Source organism: Hipposideros armiger, unplaced genomic scaffold, assembly GCF_001890085.2.
Source record: "Hipposideros armiger isolate ML-2016 unplaced genomic scaffold, ASM189008v1 scaffold_364, whole genome shotgun sequence".
NCBI classification, from domain to species: domain Eukaryota; kingdom Metazoa; phylum Chordata; class Mammalia; order Chiroptera; family Hipposideridae; genus Hipposideros; species Hipposideros armiger.
Genome location: NW_017731714.1, coordinates 1 through 18,129, shown reverse-complemented (window position 1 = coordinate 18,129; position 18,129 = coordinate 1). Strand labels below are relative to the sequence as shown.

The 18,129-nt window shown below is 39.2% G+C and overlaps 2 protein-coding genes across 2 annotated transcripts; both read left to right on the top strand.

Moving 5' to 3' along the window:
* The first annotated feature begins 6,444 nt into the window (after positions 1–6,444).
* LOC109393122 (U6 snRNA-associated Sm-like protein LSm6) lies at positions 6,445–12,265 on the top strand. Its single transcript, XM_019662063.1, has 3 exons — positions 6,445–6,582; positions 9,849–9,962; positions 12,034–12,265. Exons 1-3 carry the CDS (start codon positions 6,489–6,491, stop codon positions 12,066–12,068), a joined length of 243 nt encoding a protein of 80 aa, XP_019517608.1. The 5' UTR covers positions 6,445–6,488; the 3' UTR covers positions 12,069–12,265.
* A 225-nt stretch (positions 12,266–12,490) lies between these two features.
* On the top strand, positions 12,491–18,127 carry LOC109393121 (U6 snRNA-associated Sm-like protein LSm6). Its single transcript, XM_019662062.1, has 3 exons — positions 12,491–12,584; positions 15,851–15,964; positions 18,036–18,127. Exons 1-3 carry the CDS (start codon positions 12,491–12,493, stop codon positions 18,068–18,070), a joined length of 243 nt encoding a protein of 80 aa, XP_019517607.1. The 3' UTR covers positions 18,071–18,127.
* The last annotated feature ends 2 nt before the right edge of the window (positions 18,128–18,129 follow it).

The window sequence follows — 18,129 nt, the reverse complement described above, 5'->3', positions numbered from 1 at the left end:
GTGATGCAGATAAGGTTGATCGCGATTTAGTGTAACCCCCCCCCCCAAATAAAACAAGATTATTGTAGGAAAGTGGAAAATGCGGAAGTTGAGTGAAGAAAAGCATTCACGGAGCCCTTCCACCAACTTTCTTGCTATATTTTACTCTTGCTTGTGCTCATTTCTCCTGGAGCTAAGATTACTCATTTTATCACTTAACGCTATATTTAGTGTTCCAATTTCATTTAAAAAGTCTTCTTACATGTCCTCTCTAATGTCGTAGCCTTTGATTGTCTCCCTGTTCCATTATTGTGTAGGTCCCATAAAGTACTCTGGCATTTCCCGGCTGTGGGGCATGTAGGGTATTTGTGAATTCTTGTTTCATTTTAGCATCCCAGATAATACTTTGATAAACTTTTTTTTTTAAACTGTATTTCAGATTATTTACTTGGACTAGATTCTGAGAAGTGAAATTATTAGAATAGATGCTGTGTTCGAGTAAGGTCTTTTTAGGTCTTCGTGCATATTGCCAAATTGTTTTCCAAAATAGGTTTACTAGTTGACATCATTCATGTAGCACTGTTTCTGTTTTGCCAAAAGTAGTGCTACATCTCCAGTACACCAACTAGCTAGTTGAGCCTCTCTTTGGATTCTTTTTTGTTTGTTTGTGCTGCTGTCTCTCAATTCTACTTGCTTGAATTTTGTGAGGGGGTCTTCAGAGGTTGCGTGCGTGTGTGTGTGTGTGTGTGTGTGTGTGTGTGTGTTATTGGAGTTACTGTATAGGCTGGTAAGTCACTTGAGTGATCATCTAGCATAACTGCCTTATTTTGCAGGTGAGGAACCTGGGGCCTTGAGAGGTGACATGATGAGTTAGTTATGCAAGGCGCACAGCTAACTAAGTAACAGTGGGGTTAGAACTCTGGTTTCTCACCTCTCAAGTGAGTACTACTTAGGCTGCACCAGGTGACCGCTCACTCAACTGGCATACGCAATATTAGAACTTAGAAAAGATGTTTACATCACTTGGATTATTCTGTCCTTTTAGAATTTTACCAAGTAACAGAGATTTTAATCATCTCAGGGATCGGTGACACTGAAAAATCGGGAAGTGACCATTTTCATGGCCAGGACTAGGAATCCATTATTTAGAAAGGCAAGCCCGTCAAGATTTTTTGATAGCTGTTTTCAGAGTCTCTCAATGTTGGAATAAAATTTCTAGGTATCATTTATATTCTGTCATGTGGTTAGAACTTAAATGTTTGTTCCCATTTCTTATACCTTGAAGGTTTTTTAAAACTTCTTGTTGCTTTAAGACCAGAGAACAATAGTTTTTTGCTTATCGCAGTTTCTGCATCTCAGCTGACATTTTGGGCAGATACTTTTTTGTTATGGAGGGCTGTCCTGTGCTTTGTAGAAGGGTAGGCAACAAACACCTTTGGCCTCTACCTACTATTGGGTTGTTGGAAAAATCATGACACATTTTTGCAATGAAAAACAGAAAAAATACATCATGACTTTTCCGACAACCCAACAGATACCAGTAGCACCACGTCCTCGTTCAGGACAATCCAGAATGTCCCCAGATGTTTCCAAATGTCCCTGAGGGTAGGGGGCAAAATCCCCCCTGGACAAGAACCACTTCTAGGGATTATTTGGGGAATTTGATGTAAACTCCAGGCCTGCTTGCCTAGAGAGCCTGACTAGGGGTAAGCTTCAGGAACCTGCATTTGAGCAGGCATCTCTGTTGATTGGGATGCAGCTGGTTCTTGGACAACACAGAAACATTTCTGTTTTCTCCTTCCTTTTATTTTGTGCTCAACAGTAGAGATGCTCCTATGTTATAGCTGCTTAAGTGCATGAATGACACTGTCCTAGTCACTACCCGTAGCTGGGCAGGGGAGGGACAGGGATTTTTCATGGCACCACCCTTAAATGCCTCTTCCACAGGCTTGGGCCACGTGCTTATGTACAAGGGATACCAAATGCGTAAGCCATTTTCCCAGTCCCTGACAAGCTTCGACGGTGGACGGTGGGAGACTCGTCAGCTGGAAAGGAGGGTGCTGTTTAGAGAGCTGTCCTCAGTGTCTGATGCCCTCTCAGACACAGACCTATTCTGCTAAAACTGCATTCACTTGGGTTGTATTGTGATGTCTCATAACAAGTTTTTGCTTTTCAAATATTTTTTAACCTAAACTTTAAATACTCTAAGAATAGGTGGAACTTTACAGGTAGACATTTCCAAGAAACAACGATTTGCATGTCTTCTGCTCAGTGGCATAACTCAAAATCACATTGGATGTATTTTTTTCCGTTTGACCATTATATTTCTTTGCAGGCTGATTTACAGTTCTTTGTGACTTTAGGTACCTTTTCCCCCAACCCCCTCCAACACACATACACGTGCACACACACAACACACACACACACACACACACACAACACACACACACACACACACATGTGCGCTACTACTCTCCAGCTAGATCTGTCTCTGGCCATTCCCCAGGTATATATAACACGAGAACCTTGACATATTCACAAGGGCAGCTGTGCCTTTGAAAGGGCCTGGGCTTTGGGATCAAGCCTTAGTTCTGCTTATTACCTCACAGAGTGACTATGTGAATTGCTCATGGTCTAATGTCTGGCACGTAGTTGGATGAATAAAACTGGGTTCTTTCCCTCTGTTTCGTTACTAAAAAAAATCTCTGCAGGGCAGTTTGCAGATGTTCTCATACTAGACCTCTCAGAAGCTTCAGACAAAATACACTGCCTTTGACTTAATAGCCATGTATGAAAATAGGTCGTTTGAAACAAGCCTGAGTGGGAATCAGGGGAGGGAGAGGAGGCATAGAGGGTGACTATGGCTTTAATTTTGAAGGGAGAACTTTTATCAAAGTGACCCTGCTGAAAGGAGGCCTTTTCCTCTTAAATGTTGATGGTTCAAGGGGCTTTTCTCTTGCTTCAGAAATGGTCGGAACTGTTCCTTCTGCCATATCCAATTTAAAAGTTGAAAACTTAAAATTATGTGAGCCAAGTGATGGGAAAAATGGTGCTGTTGAGAGCAGTTTGCTCATACAAAATGGATTTATGGGCAAATCATTAAGTATCAGGGAGTACCAAAGAAGCCCAATGAAGACAAATGTAAAAGATAGGGACTCCTAAAGTGATGGATAAAATGTGTTTCAGGTAACATCTTCTTTCCAAATAACTTTTAAAATATATTTTTTTTCAAGTTAGCCGAATAGAGATACTCTGGAGAATAAAGATACCCTGAGAAGCTTGGTGTTAGTCTCTGCTTTCATGTGGCTGGTAGTCTTTTCAGGGAGAAAAGACTTGTATAAAAAAAAGCAAGGAATGGGTGGGGGTGGGAGTAAAAAAAAAAAAAAAAGCAAGGAATATAAAAAAGTAAATGGTGTCAGGTTACATCAACTACAACCAAATGTGAAACTTCATGATGCCAAAAGAAAGTGAGATGGCCCATCTCCGCCCTGTCTGAAGCAGAAAGCGGAATTCACGCAAGTTTCAGCCTAAAACCCTGTTATGTACCCTATTACCAGCACGATGTCCCGTACTTGCCAGTTCATAAGAGTCTCCTAGGCTTGTGCCAGCTGATTCCTGGGTCCTACCCTAGATCTACTGAAATCAGAATCTCCAGGTGATCCAAATGATTCATGTTTGGGAAACTGCCCTCAACGCTCAAGCCCACGCTCTGCTAAAAGCCTGACCTGACCTGCTCCCTTTGTGGCCGCAGCTTGTCCTCGCCTGTGGAGATTTTCTCCTCAAACCCAAACACAACTGTCCAATGCCTTTGCTGAGTTCTCTCCCTTCAGCTGGTCGACTCCTTTTTCTTCACACTCAGCTCAGCTGTCACCTCCAGAAATCCTTTGATCTGCCAAGCCTGGGCTGAGTCTTCTTCATGTGCTCTTCTCTGCATAATTCTATCCAAATACATACAACTTCTAAAAAAAATTCTCCATTTACGAGTGGTTTTTTTTTTCTTCTTTTTTTCTGGTTTGGAGTGTAAACTCTGAGGGCCCAAGGCCATGCATATCTTAGGGTGTTACATCCCCAGCCCTGTGTGCCTGACACTTAGGTGCTGATCAAAGTTTGAAGGGTTGAGTGCCTTCCAGAGGAAATTGATGTTAATTGGGGTAAAGATGAGGTTTATTGGCAGCAGTGTGATCTTTGATGAGCTTAGAAGAAGAATATATCTGTGCTTTTTAAAAAGATGAGTGAAGATAATCATAACATTTTAAAAACACCATCAGTTAAACAACTAATAGCCTAGGCTATTCTTTTTTCTGTCTTTCACTTTTAACTTTGGACAAGGTAGTTAATAATATCTCTGGGAACTAGATCATGATGTATCTTAGTGTTTTTTTGTTTTTTGTTTTTAACACAAAACAAACAAACAGTTTGATCTCAGTCTTGTACTGGAAGAAAAACTGCCGTACTGGGATTTAGCATCTGATAGGAAATGAACTTGAGACTCCTGAGTTGAGTCTGTATCAGGCCTTCAGGGTTAATAGTCTAGATCTATTCAGCCACAAAACAGCACATGTTTAGGACATAAATAAGTAAGGCAGTTTATAGATGAATGGGAAGGTTTGTTTTTACTAAACTCATTAAAGATACTGAATCTATTACAGAATTTACTTTGTACCTTTTTTCCTTGTGCTCAAAACAGCATAAATAAAATTGTTGTGTGGTCTGAGTCCTGAATGATGGTGGTTGTCCAGAATAGCGGTTGTAATTTCAGTTATCTGTTGAGCACTGTAGCTAAATAATAAACTGACATTTCAGTGGAAAAGTTAAGATTTACTGAGCAAAATAATCGATCACATTCATTTTTTTCAAGCCTTGGGAGAGGTGGAATAGATGGGGATGGTCTAAATAACAGCCCCAAATTCAAGAACAGTTTTTGAAACTTGTATTTTCTGTTATTTAACTTAGGATGTTGACTTTTCTTGGTTAAAGAGAATGATTTAAATTACGATCACTTGTGTTTACTCCCACCCTTTTAACAGGAGTTTTCGTCTAGATCCTAAGTTCTTTAAGGTCAGAGCCTATGTGTATGACATGTTTTTGAATTTCCTTGCAAATATGTGTGTACAGACACAATTGTTAGGTAATGAAAAGCCAATAACCTAGCATCCTAACTTAACCCAACTGCTGAGCTTGCATGGATCCACTGTGAGGAAATCTCCAATGTTCCTAAACCTGAATTCAGACGATTGAGTGGGTGGAGTGGGAGTGAAATAAGCAATGCTATTATTTATGGAGGAATGTTTCATGAAAATTTTAGTTGAAAAGAAACAATAACTTGCGTTCTTAAGGAGAGTCCTTAAATATTACATCCATACTAATTTTTAAGTGTCAGTGCCATGTGGCTACTGAATAATAGTGATGCTAAATTTGACTGAAACAGAAAAATGATTTTCCAAAGTCTTTTTACTCAGTTTTTGCTTAAGTAACTGGTTTTCTTACATTTGTTTACCAAAATATTTTGAGAGATAGCTCTTACAAAACAAGATGAGTTTTGAAAGGAGTGATGGACATCTATGTATGATTGCTTTTGGTATGTAATGCTCTTTCTGTATTTCAGACTCCTATTCTTGAATTTTAAGACTTTTTTCTTTATCATATAGAGTGTATATCTGCTATAATGATAATAGAATAAATCAATCTTTGGCTGCATTAACAACTTCCAGGAGGCTGTATGAGGGGGTGATTTTGACCATCTTACCAGCGATGTGACCTTACCCTTTCTGTGTCTATTTCTTCACCTGTAAAATGAGGATAAAGACAGTACCTCTTCAGGTGGTGAGGTTTCAATGGATTAATACATGTGAAGTACTTAGATAAGTGCTAGAGTGGAGTACACTCAAATATTAGCTCTCAGTGATGCTTATAATTTTCAGAGATACAATTTTGGCATCATTTGTTTGTAAATAAGTCTACACTACATAATATAGACTTTAAAATGTGACTAATTTGACCTTGAACGTTGGTTCTGTCACATTTGGGGACAGATTATTTCATCTTTCTGTGCCTTTATTTTCATTAGCAAAATAGGGGTTTTAAGACCTTTTTCTCAGGGTTCTTGTAAAGATGCAGTTTGGTAGTGTTTGTAAGGATCTTAGCAGATCACTCACATTTAGGCCGTGGTGGTGGTAGTGGTTGGAATGGCACGCTGACCTGCCTGTGAGACAGTAGTGACAAGTGATGAAGGACAGGGACTGTAAACAGCTCTTATGATGAGGCCATGGCATAGGGCTGTGGGGAGGATGATGAGATCATGCACGGAAAACGCTTAGCTCAGTATCTGACTCATTGGACTGAAAAACGTGTTGGCTGTCATGTAGCTGGTGGGGTAATGTTGAGTCTTCATACGTGCTCTTTTGACACCTGATTTCCTATAAACATGTGAAGGGCTTCAAGGCTTGCTTGTTGAATAATTAATATTTGTCCTTTTGCTCCTTTTCAGCTTTCTGATCAGGATTGTTAAAATGAGTCTGCGGAAGCAAACCCCCAGTGACTTCTTAAAGCAAATCATTGGACGACCCGTTGTGGTAAAATTAAATTCTGGAGTGGATTATCGAGGTAATATTTTCATGCTTCCTCCTCACTGGTGTAATTAGATAAGTATATGTGACTTACTGATTTTTATTAATCTCATAAATGACCCAAGTAAACCAAAAACTCATTGGTTGTCAAGCAGTTGTTGTGCCCACTTCTTTTTCTACCTCTGAGATGGTACCTTTTAGAAACACCTCTGACACCAGCCTGTGTGCTTCTGACACCCGGTGTGATTTGTGTGGCTTCTGGCTGCTTTGAGATCGTGTGTGCCCAAGCTCCCTGGCCATAGCCCGGGGTTCCCAGTCACCTCAGGCATGAAGTCCCCTCAGATACTGAGGAACACCTTGGCACAGCAGCATTTGTTTTTGCAGAAGTATTCAAGACTGACAAGCCGCTATTTAGACAGTATCGCTTTACAGCATGAACTTCCCACTCACGCAATCTGGGTTATCCAAAGACGCCTTTCTGTTCTTTTAGAGAATGCTCTTTTTAAGGGTATGACACTAATGAAATTAAGTTTATGGGAGGAATGGTGTCAAATTCCATTTTAAAAAATAACGAAATTCCTAATCTTCCAAAACAGATTTGTTAAATTCCCTGGAATATTTTACAGGTACAGCGAAGTAATTCATTAGCAGCTTTATAGCCTTTTCTTGGTCTCTCTTCTGAGTGATGATAATAATCTCTCAAGCTTTTTCGTCTTTCCACACATGCAAACTTCATTTTATTGAGAGCTTACTATGTGTCCAGTGTGGTAGATCACTTTAATTTTCATTTTATCTTGACATTTATCCGCTGAGATCTCTGTTGGTGATCCCCACCAAGTAAGGGAGAAGTCAGGACTCCAACGCAGGCTCGACTCAAAGCCTTGTTAGGGAATCACTCTGCTGTTTATGAGTCGCTTTAGTTGCTTAACATTAATAACCTCTCCAGTTTAGTTTGATTTTTTTAGTGGCACTAATGGATGTATACCGGATACTCGCTATGTACTACTTCTCACCCTTGAACTTTTGAGGAGCCCAAAGCAGCTAACAGACCTCTGGAGACTTGAGTATATTCTGTAATGGAGTAGCATCGGGCCTCATGTTCACTCCCGTCTCAGTACCCGTTCCATTGAGGAGATCAACCAGCCTGCCCATTTTTCTCTACTCATGAGGGAACATTTTTCTATTTATAGAGGTAATATATGTGCTTCTTTTTTTTCTTTTTTAGAAATTTCAAAGCAAATAATGGAGAAAAGTATGCTCCAGAAGAGAGCAAAATCTCCCAAAATTCTACCATCTAGAGATAATCAGCCTTACCAGTTTGGACCTGTCTCCATATAAGCACAATTTTGCATGAATGGGATCAGCTGTACATGCACCCTGATTTTTTTTTTTTTAAGCATTGAGAAAACACATTCAGTTCTGATACTATAAAGTGTCTTATGGCTGCCTGGGAGTGCCCTGTGTGGATGTACCACAGTTTTCTTTTTGTTTTTAACCAATTCCCTACGAATGGACATTAGGTATTTACCAATTTTTTGCTCTTAGAAACAACTCTGCCCCTTTGACATGTACCTTGAGCACTCGTCCAACTATCTCTTTGGAATGAATTCTCTGGGCTGAGATTTCTGAGCCAAAGAGCATGTCCTGGGCCCTTCGTCAGGCAGATGGGGTCGTCCTTCTTTCGGTTTTCACCACCCCTGGTGGTAGCCTTTGTTTCCAACTTTTCCATTCTGCTTGGCAGCACGTAGTACCTCCTCCTGTTTGTATTTCTGTACTTACTAGTGAGGTTGAACAACCTTCTCATGCGTAGTAATCATAATTTTCTCCTTTTGTGAATGTCGGTTCATGGCTTCTATCCTACCAAAGCAAAATGTTGTACGCTATTGAGAGCATTACTATAAAGAATGTTCTCATTTTGTGGTTAAATAATAAAAAACCCAGCTTTCTGTAGTAATTTTCCTTTCAGCTTGAAGAAAACTTTGTGTTTTTTGTAATTCATGGTAGTCTATCCTTTAGAGAAGGGAAGGGGTTACAATTACAACCTCTCAGAACCGTTTCCTTAAACAGACAAACAAACAAAGAAAAACTTTTGCTATGAGAATAGATATTTTTATTAGAAGTGAACATTCCATTTTGAAATGCTTTGGATAAATTTCAAACAGCTTTGCATATCATATCTCAGAAATTTCTTGCTCACTTATGATTGTGGTTTAATCATTAAAATAATTGCAACAGAAAATAACCTGTAAAGTTGTATCTTAAGCTTTCTTTGATAGGAAGTAATTGTTATTGTTCACAATCCATTCTGATACTTTGAGAGTTTAGTTTTTAGCAGAATTCTGTTAGGTTAATGTCTTGTGCTCTCATCACACACAATTTTGAAAAGAAACTTGTTTAGAGGATAATGGGGCCGAGGCAGAGAGTGAGGAGCATATTAACGAGGTTGAGGCTCAATGAAGCCATCAACGTGGTTAATTGAATGAAATGTGTAGTCTTTGCTTTTACTTTTCTTGAAACTACCACTTTTAAGTTACAGACTCAGTGAGAGGCTTATATATATTTTCATCTTGTGAAAAAAAAAATCATGCAAATTTTGCAAAATTTATACTGTCTTCACAACTAAAACAATTCACTCAAACATTTTCCTTGAAAGCTCCCTAGACTGTGGTTGGCCATTTTTCTATATTAGTCTGGATTTTTAAATATTAGAATGAACACAACAGAAAGAGATGTGTTATAATGCAGTATGTTGCCTTGCACCTCAAGCTGCTCTTCACTGAGTCGCAGCTTTAAGATGTTCTTTCGGGAGCACCTGCTGTCTGTCTCCTCCTGTTATTTCAACAGATTGTGGAGACTTTGTCTGAACCCTGGAGTACACTCATCTGCAGTAGATGTTGTAAAAGAATGAAATGAATCTATCAGACCCGTGTTTCACTTAGTGGCTAAAGTAAGAAATGCCACTGGGGGTGAGAAGTCTTGGTGAATGGTCATTTGTTCCCATTATAATTGCCCACTCCCATTTGTAGCTTTCAAAGCTACAAACGCTTTATTTGGAATATTCTTATGTTACTTTGGTGAAGGCTTTGAAAGTTCCTGTTGTTATTACACATAGCATGAGAAAAGTGACAGTTTGTTGTTTTTCCTGCTAGCTGTTGGGTGCACGGCTGCTTTCATGCTCTGTGCTTATTTTTATATTAAGCATGTGAGAGCTAATGAGTCAGATTGTCAGCTCTAAGGTATACCCTGTGATTTTCAACTCTTGTTTGCTTTGTGTATCTTCTCTTTGACTCTCTCTGTCTCCAGGGGTCCTGGCTTGCCTGGATGGCTACATGAACATAGCCTTGGAGCAGACGGAAGAATACGTAAATGGACAACTCAAGAATAAGTATGGGGATGCATTTATCCGTGGAAATAACGGTAATATTCCTTCACGCTACAGTTGTCAACATCCGAAATAAGCCTTTTTATTTATAATCGGGGTTACTAGTGGGTTTTCCAGATAATTTAAAAGTTTGCTTTTAGCTTTGCTTTGTTTACTTTTAAATTATTATATCTCAGATCTTCAATGTGACCAGTTTTTTTTTTAGATGCTTCATGGAATTTTGGGACTAGCAATTCTGTCCTCCCTTCCCTGTACGGATGAGGAACTGGGGGGCATTGGTATACTGACCCAGAGCCCTGTTCTCTTGAATACACTTAATTCTGTTCCGCCAACACTCCCTCTCACACTGGAAGCTGGCCCTGGAAGAAAGGCCGGTATTTCCCTGCTCTCTCTGGATTGCATCACTTGGCAGTCAGCTTGTCCTGTTTGCCCTTTCTCTGTTAAGCATTCAAACGCTTTTTGTGGAATTGTATCCCTTACTTTGCCAAAAATGACAAAATAGGAAATATGGTTCTAAAGTTCCTCAGCTTTTTAACAGGTAATGTATTGCTGTGATTATTATGGCTACTTTTAAGTACCTCGTTTAAAAATATGTGATCAGTAAAGTCATATTTGAATTTTTCAGGGGGAAGAAGAGACCTCAAAACTGTGGGAATTATCCCTTGACCCCCTCCCCACATTTTGGTCTCATTCCCTAAATGGAGCTCTGGGACTCCTGAGTTTGGACTTTTTTTAATTTTAATGATGTGTATTCCTTAGGTCTGGATAACTTCTTCAGCCTCCTGAACAGTTGAATCTCTTCACTATGAACTAAATGTCCTGACTTATTGTAGGTTCTGTCTCCCATCCTTTCAGTATCATATTTCTTCACATCATATCTTTATATATATCTTTTGTTTGCTTTTTAGTTCTTCTAACATGTAGAATTTTTCTTCCCATTTTTCATATTGCTTTTATTTGACTTGTTCCATTTGTTAAGAAATGTTAAGATTTTTTTCCCCCATCTCCAGACAGCTGACAGCAATAGTCAGTGGCAAGCTCTGTGCGTGGTGATGAGGTAGATCCTGCCCAGGCTTACGTCTAGAACTTGTTCAGTTTCCCAGGGGCTTTTTTACTGCTGTTCTGATGCTTTCTTTCATGTATCTCTTGCCATGATATAATCAGGTCGTTATCTTTAGATTTCCAAATTAACATTCTTGGCCTCTTAAAGAGGATCCTGACTTATTTGACTAATCTGGACTATGTTCTGTGATCAAGATATCTCTTAAAGTTCACTTGGAACAAACCTGTCAGAATCTGGGTAGGCCTGGGGGGTGGAGTGGAGGTACACCTGTGGTGAAAGCTGGACCAGAGTGACCCAGTCACCACTTTTGCCTTACTCTTCTGTACCACATATCGTGGAGTTCAGCTTGGGTGGCCACAAGAGGACTAGCTAAGCAAAACTTTGGACAACAGCAAAAGCTGGTACTTCACCAGGAAACTCAGAATAAAGGCTGTGGTATATACATATATTTTTAAAAGACAAACTCCTCAGCTCTGGTTTATCTTGTTGCAATTCAAAAAGTAAACGGCCAATTTAGAGTTTATATCAGGGAGATGGATGAAAATATGTTCTTTATTCGTAATATGAAGTCTAGCCTGGTAGATTTATTGATTTACTTTACTACAAGCATAATTATTATACTTATAAAACATTCTTAGATTCCAATAACTTTCACGAACATTGTATTTTATTGTCCTGCTCACATTTTGCAAAGTCAGTCAGATATATAGCTAAGACTGGAACACAGTCCTCTTAAGACATCAAACCCAGGTCTAGATTTGTAAAATTTGTCTGAGAGTCGTTCTAGAATTTATTGTGTGGTGTGAAAATTCCTTTAGAATTGGCAGAGGTGTCAGGCCAAATTCTGTTTGCGTTTGAAACTTGCTGTTCTAGGCTGGCTTGAGCGAGCTCTGAGCAACAGCGGTTCGAGTCCCGCCCGAGCTGAGCTGCCACTGAGCTGCCAACAGGTGGCAGGATGGCTCAGCTAAAAAAAATGTAAAAAAAAAGAAACTTATGAAACTTGCTGTTCTGATACTTAACAGTTTTCTGTGTTTTCTTTTCAGTGTTGTACATAAGCACACAGAAGAGAAGGATGTGACGACACCAAGAGTACAATACTTTTCAGACTCGGATATATTTTTTATGGGATTTTGGTTCTTTTTGATATCACTTGTCCTGTTTCATAATAGTTGGTGATATTTCACTGACATTGAGTAAGATAAATGTATAAAATTGTGGATTTAACTGTAAAGAATTTTTTTATATTTAAGATCCAGTCATTTTCTTTTTACCTCTGTGTCGTGCAGAATGCAAAAAAAAGAAAAGAATAAAAAAAAAGAAAATCATTCTCCCTACGTGTTTTTTAACTGAACTTCTTTTTGTTTTGTTTTGTTTTTAAAAATTTTATTGGGGACTTGGGGGAGGGGAACAGCGTTGGGGAATTGGGGAAGGGGAACAGACAAGTTGCTGTCCTTTTGTTCTTCAGTCTAGTTGTGGAGGATGTTGCTTCACTGGCCCATNATGAGTCTGCGGAAGCAAACCCCCAGTGACTTCTTAAAGCAAATCATTGGACGACCCGTTGTGGTAAAATTAAATTCTGGAGTGGATTATCGAGGTAATATTTTCATGCTTCCTCCTCACTGGTGTAATTAGATAAGTATATGTGACTTACTGATTTTTATTAATCTCATAAATGACCCAAGTAAACCAAAAACTCATTGGTTGTCAAGCAGTTGTTGTGCCCACTTCTTTTTCTACCTCTGAGATGGTACCTTTTAGAAACACCTCTGACACCAGCCTGTGTGCTTCTGACACCCGGTGTGATTTGTGTGGCTTCTGGCTGCTTTGAGATCGTGTGTGCCCAAGCTCCCTGGCCATAGCCCGGGGTTCCCAGTCACCTCAGGCATGAAGTCCCCTCAGATACTGAGGAACACCTTGGCACAGCAGCATTTGTTTTTGCAGAAGTATTCAAGACTGACAAGCCGCTATTTAGACAGTATCGCTTTACAGCATGAACTTCCCACTCACGCAATCTGGGTTATCCAAAGACGCCTTTCTGTTCTTTTAGAGAATGCTCTTTTTAAGGGTATGACACTAATGAAATTAAGTTTATGGGAGGAATGGTGTCAAATTCCATTTTAAAAAATAACGAAATTCCTAATCTTCCAAAACAGATTTGTTAAATTCCCTGGAATATTTTACAGGTACAGCGAAGTAATTCATTAGCAGCTTTATAGCCTTTTCTTGGTCTCTCTTCTGAGTGATGATAATAATCTCTCAAGCTTTTTCGTCTTTCCACACATGCAAACTTCATTTTATTGAGAGCTTACTATGTGTCCAGTGTGGTAGATCACTTTAATTTTCATTTTATCTTGACATTTATCCGCTGAGATCTCTGTTGGTGATCCCCACCAAGTAAGGGAGAAGTCAGGACTCCAACGCAGGCTCGACTCAAAGCCTTGTTAGGGAATCACTCTGCTGTTTATGAGTCGCTTTAGTTGCTTAACATTAATAACCTCTCCAGTTTAGTTTGATTTTTTTAGTGGCACTAATGGATGTATACCGAATACTCGCTATGTACTACTTCTCACCCTTGAACTTTTGAGGAGCCCAAAGCAGCTAACAGACCTCTGGAGACTTGAGTATATTCTGTAATGGAGTAGCATCGGGCCTCATGTTCACTCCCGTCTCAGTACCCGTTCCATTGAGGAGATCAACCAGCCTGCCCATTTTTCTCTACTCATGAGGGAACATTTTTCTATTTATAGAGGTAATATATGTGCTTCTTTTTTTTCTTTTTTAGAAATTTCAAAGCAAATAATGGAGAAAAGTATGCTCCAGAAGAGAGCAAAATCTCCCAAAATTCTACCATCTAGAGATAATCAGCCTTACCAGTTTGGACCTGTCTCCATATAAGCACAATTTTGCATGAATGGGATCAGCTGTACATGCACCCTGATTTTTTTTTTTTTAAGCATTGAGAAAACACATTCAGTTCTGATACTATAAAGTGTCTTATGGCTGCCTGGGAGTGCCCTGTGTGGATGTACCACAGTTTTCTTTTTGTTTTTAACCAATTCCCTACGAATGGACATTAGGTATTTACCAATTTTTTGCTCTTAGAAACAACTCTGCCCCTTTGACATGTACCTTGAGCACTCGTCCAACTATCTCTTTGGAATGAATTCTCTGGGCTGAGATTTCTGAGCCAAAGAGCATGTCCTGGGCCCTTCGTCAGGCAGATGGGGTCGTCCTTCTTTCGGTTTTCACCACCCCTGGTGGTAGCCTTTGTTTCCAACTTTTCCATTCTGCTTGGCAGCACGTAGTACCTCCTCCTGTTTGTATTTCTGTACTTACTAGTGAGGTTGAACAACCTTCTCATGCGTAGTAATCATAATTTTCTCCTTTTGTGAATGTCGGTTCATGGCTTCTATCCTACCAAAGCAAAATGTTGTACGCTATTGAGAGCATTACTATAAAGAATGTTCTCATTTTGTGGTTAAATAATAAAAAACCCAGCTTTCTGTAGTAATTTTCCTTTCAGCTTGAAGAAAACTTTGTGTTTTTTGTAATTCATGGTAGTCTATCCTTTAGAGAAGGGAAGGGGTTACAATTACAACCTCTCAGAACCGTTTCCTTAAACAGACAAACAAACAAAGAAAAACTTTTGCTATGAGAATAGATATTTTTATTAGAAGTGAACATTCCATTTTGAAATGCTTTGGATAAATTTCAAACAGCTTTGCATATCATATCTCAGAAATTTCTTGCTCACTTATGATTGTGGTTTAATCATTAAAATAATTGCAACAGAAAATAACCTGTAAAGTTGTATCTTAAGCTTTCTTTGATAGGAAGTAATTGTTATTGTTCACAATCCATTCTGATACTTTGAGAGTTTAGTTTTTAGCAGAATTCTGTTAGGTTAATGTCTTGTGCTCTCATCACACACAATTTTGAAAAGAAACTTGTTTAGAGGATAATGGGGCCGAGGCAGAGAGTGAGGAGCATATTAACGAGGTTGAGGCTCAATGAAGCCATCAACGTGGTTAATTGAATGAAATGTGTAGTCTTTGCTTTTACTTTTCTTGAAACTACCACTTTTAAGTTACAGACTCAGTGAGAGGCTTATATATATTTTCATCTTGTGAAAAAAAAAATCATGCAAATTTTGCAAAATTTATACTGTCTTCACAACTAAAACAATTCACTCAAACATTTTCCTTGAAAGCTCCCTAGACTGTGGTTGGCCATTTTTCTATATTAGTCTGGATTTTTAAATATTAGAATGAACACAACAGAAAGAGATGTGTTATAATGCAGTATGTTGCCTTGCACCTCAAGCTGCTCTTCACTGAGTCGCAGCTTTAAGATGTTCTTTCGGGAGCACCTGCTGTCTGTCTCCTCCTGTTATTTAAACAGATTGTGGAGACTTTGTCTGAACCCTGGAGTACACTCATCTGCAGTAGATGTTGTAAAAGAATGAAATGAATCTATCAGACCCGTGTTTCACTTAGTGGCTAAAGTAAGAAATGCCACTGGGGGTGAGAAGTCTTGGTGAATGGTCATTTGTTCCCATTATAATTGCCCACTCCCATTTGTAGCTTTCAAAGCTACAAACGCTTTATTTGGAATATTCTTATGTTACTTTGGTGAAGGCTTTGAAAGTTCCTGTTGTTATTACACATAGCATGAGAAAAGTGACAGTTTGTTGTTTTTCCTGCTAGCTGTTGGGTGCACGGCTGCTTTCATGCTCTGTGCTTATTTTTATATTAAGCATGTGAGAGCTAATGAGTCAGATTGTCAGCTCTAAGGTATACCCTGTGATTTTCAACTCTTGTTTGCTTTGTGTATCTTCTCTTTGACTCTCTCTGTCTCCAGGGGTCCTGGCTTGCCTGGATGGCTACATGAACATAGCCTTGGAGCAGACGGAAGAATACGTAAATGGACAACTCAAGAATAAGTATGGGGATGCATTTATCCGTGGAAATAACGGTAATATTCCTTCACGCTACAGTTGTCAACATCCGAAATAAGCCTTTTTATTTATAATCGGGGTTACTAGTGGGTTTTCCAGATAATTTAAAAGTTTGCTTTTAGCTTTGCTTTGTTTACTTTTAAATTATTATATCTCAGATCTTCAATGTGACCAGTTTTTTTTTTAGATGCTTCATGGAATTTTGGGACTAGCAATTCTGTCCTCCCTTCCCTGTACGGATGAGGAACTGGGGGGCATTGGTATACTGACCCAGAGCCCTGTTCTCTTGAATACACTTAATTCTGTTCCGCCAACACTCCCTCTCACACTGGAAGCTGGCCCTGGAAGAAAGGCCGGTATTTCCCTGCTCTCTCTGGATTGCATCACTTGGCAGTCAGCTTGTCCTGTTTGCCCTTTCTCTGTTAAGCATTCAAACGCTTTTTGTGGAATTGTATCCCTTACTTTGCCAAAAATGACAAAATAGGAAATATGGTTCTAAAGTTCCTCAGCTTTTTAACAGGTAATGTATTGCTGTGATTATTATGGCTACTTTTAAGTACCTCGTTTAAAAATATGTGATCAGTAAAGTCATATTTGAATTTTTCAGGGGGAAGAAGAGACCTCAAAACTGTGGGAATTATCCCTTGACCCCCTCCCCACATTTTGGTCTCATTCCCTAAATGGAGCTCTGGGACTCCTGAGTTTGGACTTTTTTTAATTTTAATGATGTGTATTCCTTAGGTCTGGATAACTTCTTCAGCCTCCTGAACAGTTGAATCTCTTCACTATGAACTAAATGTCCTGACTTATTGTAGGTTCTGTCTCCCATCCTTTCAGTATCATATTTCTTCACATCATATCTTTATATATATCTTTTGTTTGCTTTTTAGTTCTTCTAACATGTAGAATTTTTCTTCCCATTTTTCATATTGCTTTTATTTGACTTGTTCCATTTGTTAAGAAATGTTAAGATTTTTTTCCCCCATCTCCAGACAGCTGACAGCAATAGTCAGTGGCAAGCTCTGTGCGTGGTGATGAGGTAGATCCTGCCCAGGCTTACGTCTAGAACTTGTTCAGTTTCCCAGGGGCTTTTTTACTGCTGTTCTGATGCTTTCTTTCATGTATCTCTTGCCATGATATAATCAGGTCGTTATCTTTAGATTTCCAAATTAACATTCTTGGCCTCTTAAAGAGGATCCTGACTTATTTGACTAATCTGGACTATGTTCTGTGATCAAGATATCTCTTAAAGTTCACTTGGAACAAACCTGTCAGAATCTGGGTAGGCCTGGGGGGTGGAGTGGAGGTACACCTGTGGTGAAAGCTGGACCAGAGTGACCCAGTCACCACTTTTGCCTTACTCTTCTGTACCACATATCGTGGAGTTCAGCTTGGGTGGCCACAAGAGGACTAGCTAAGCAAAACTTTGGACAACAGCAAAAGCTGGTACTTCACCAGGAAACTCAGAATAAAGGCTGTGGTATATACATATATTTTTAAAAGACAAACTCCTCAGCTCTGGTTTATCTTGTTGCAATTCAAAAAGTAAACGGCCAATTTAGAGTTTATATCAGGGAGATGGATGAAAATATGTTCTTTATTCGTAATATGAAGTCTAGCCTGGTAGATTTATTGATTTACTTTACTACAAGCATAATTATTATACTTATAAAACATTCTTAGATTCCAATAACTTTCACGAACATTGTATTTTATTGTCCTGCTCACATTTTGCAAAGTCAGTCAGATATATAGCTAAGACTGGAACACAGTCCTCTTAAGACATCAAACCCAGGTCTAGATTTGTAAAATTTGTCTGAGAGTCGTTCTAGAATTTATTGTGTGGTGTGAAAATTCCTTTAGAATTGGCAGAGGTGTCAGGCCAAATTCTGTTTGCGTTTGAAACTTGCTGTTCTAGGCTGGCTTGAGCGAGCTCTGAGCAACAGCGGTTCGAGTCCCGCCCGAGCTGAGCTGCCACTGAGCTGCCAACAGGTGGCAGGATGGCTCAGCTAAAAAAAATGTAAAAAAAAAGAAACTTATGAAACTTGCTGTTCTGATACTTAACAGTTTTCTGTGTTTTCTTTTCAGTGTTGTACATAAGCACACAGAAGAGAAGGATGTGACGACACCAAGAGTACAATACTTTTCAGACTCGGATATATTTTTTATGGGATTTTGGTTC

What these genes read in the sequence shown, in the direction of transcription:
- LOC109393122 (XM_019662063.1), top strand. Translation starts at nt 6,489, where the DNA reads ATGAGTCTGCGGAAGCAAACCCCCAGTGACTTCTTAAAGCAAATCATT. An exon ending in TTCTGGAGTGGATTATCGAG is followed by an intron (nt 6,583 to 9,848) that starts GTAATATTTTCA and finishes CTCTGTCTCCAG; the next exon opens with GGGTCCTGGCTTGCCTGGAT. An exon ending in ATTTATCCGTGGAAATAACG is followed by an intron (nt 9,963 to 12,033) that starts GTAATATTCCTT and finishes TTTTCTTTTCAG; the next exon opens with TGTTGTACATAAGCACACAG.
- LOC109393121 (XM_019662062.1), top strand. Translation starts at nt 12,491, where the DNA reads ATGAGTCTGCGGAAGCAAACCCCCAGTGACTTCTTAAAGCAAATCATT. An exon ending in TTCTGGAGTGGATTATCGAG is followed by an intron (nt 12,585 to 15,850) that starts GTAATATTTTCA and finishes CTCTGTCTCCAG; the next exon opens with GGGTCCTGGCTTGCCTGGAT. An exon ending in ATTTATCCGTGGAAATAACG is followed by an intron (nt 15,965 to 18,035) that starts GTAATATTCCTT and finishes TTTTCTTTTCAG; the next exon opens with TGTTGTACATAAGCACACAG.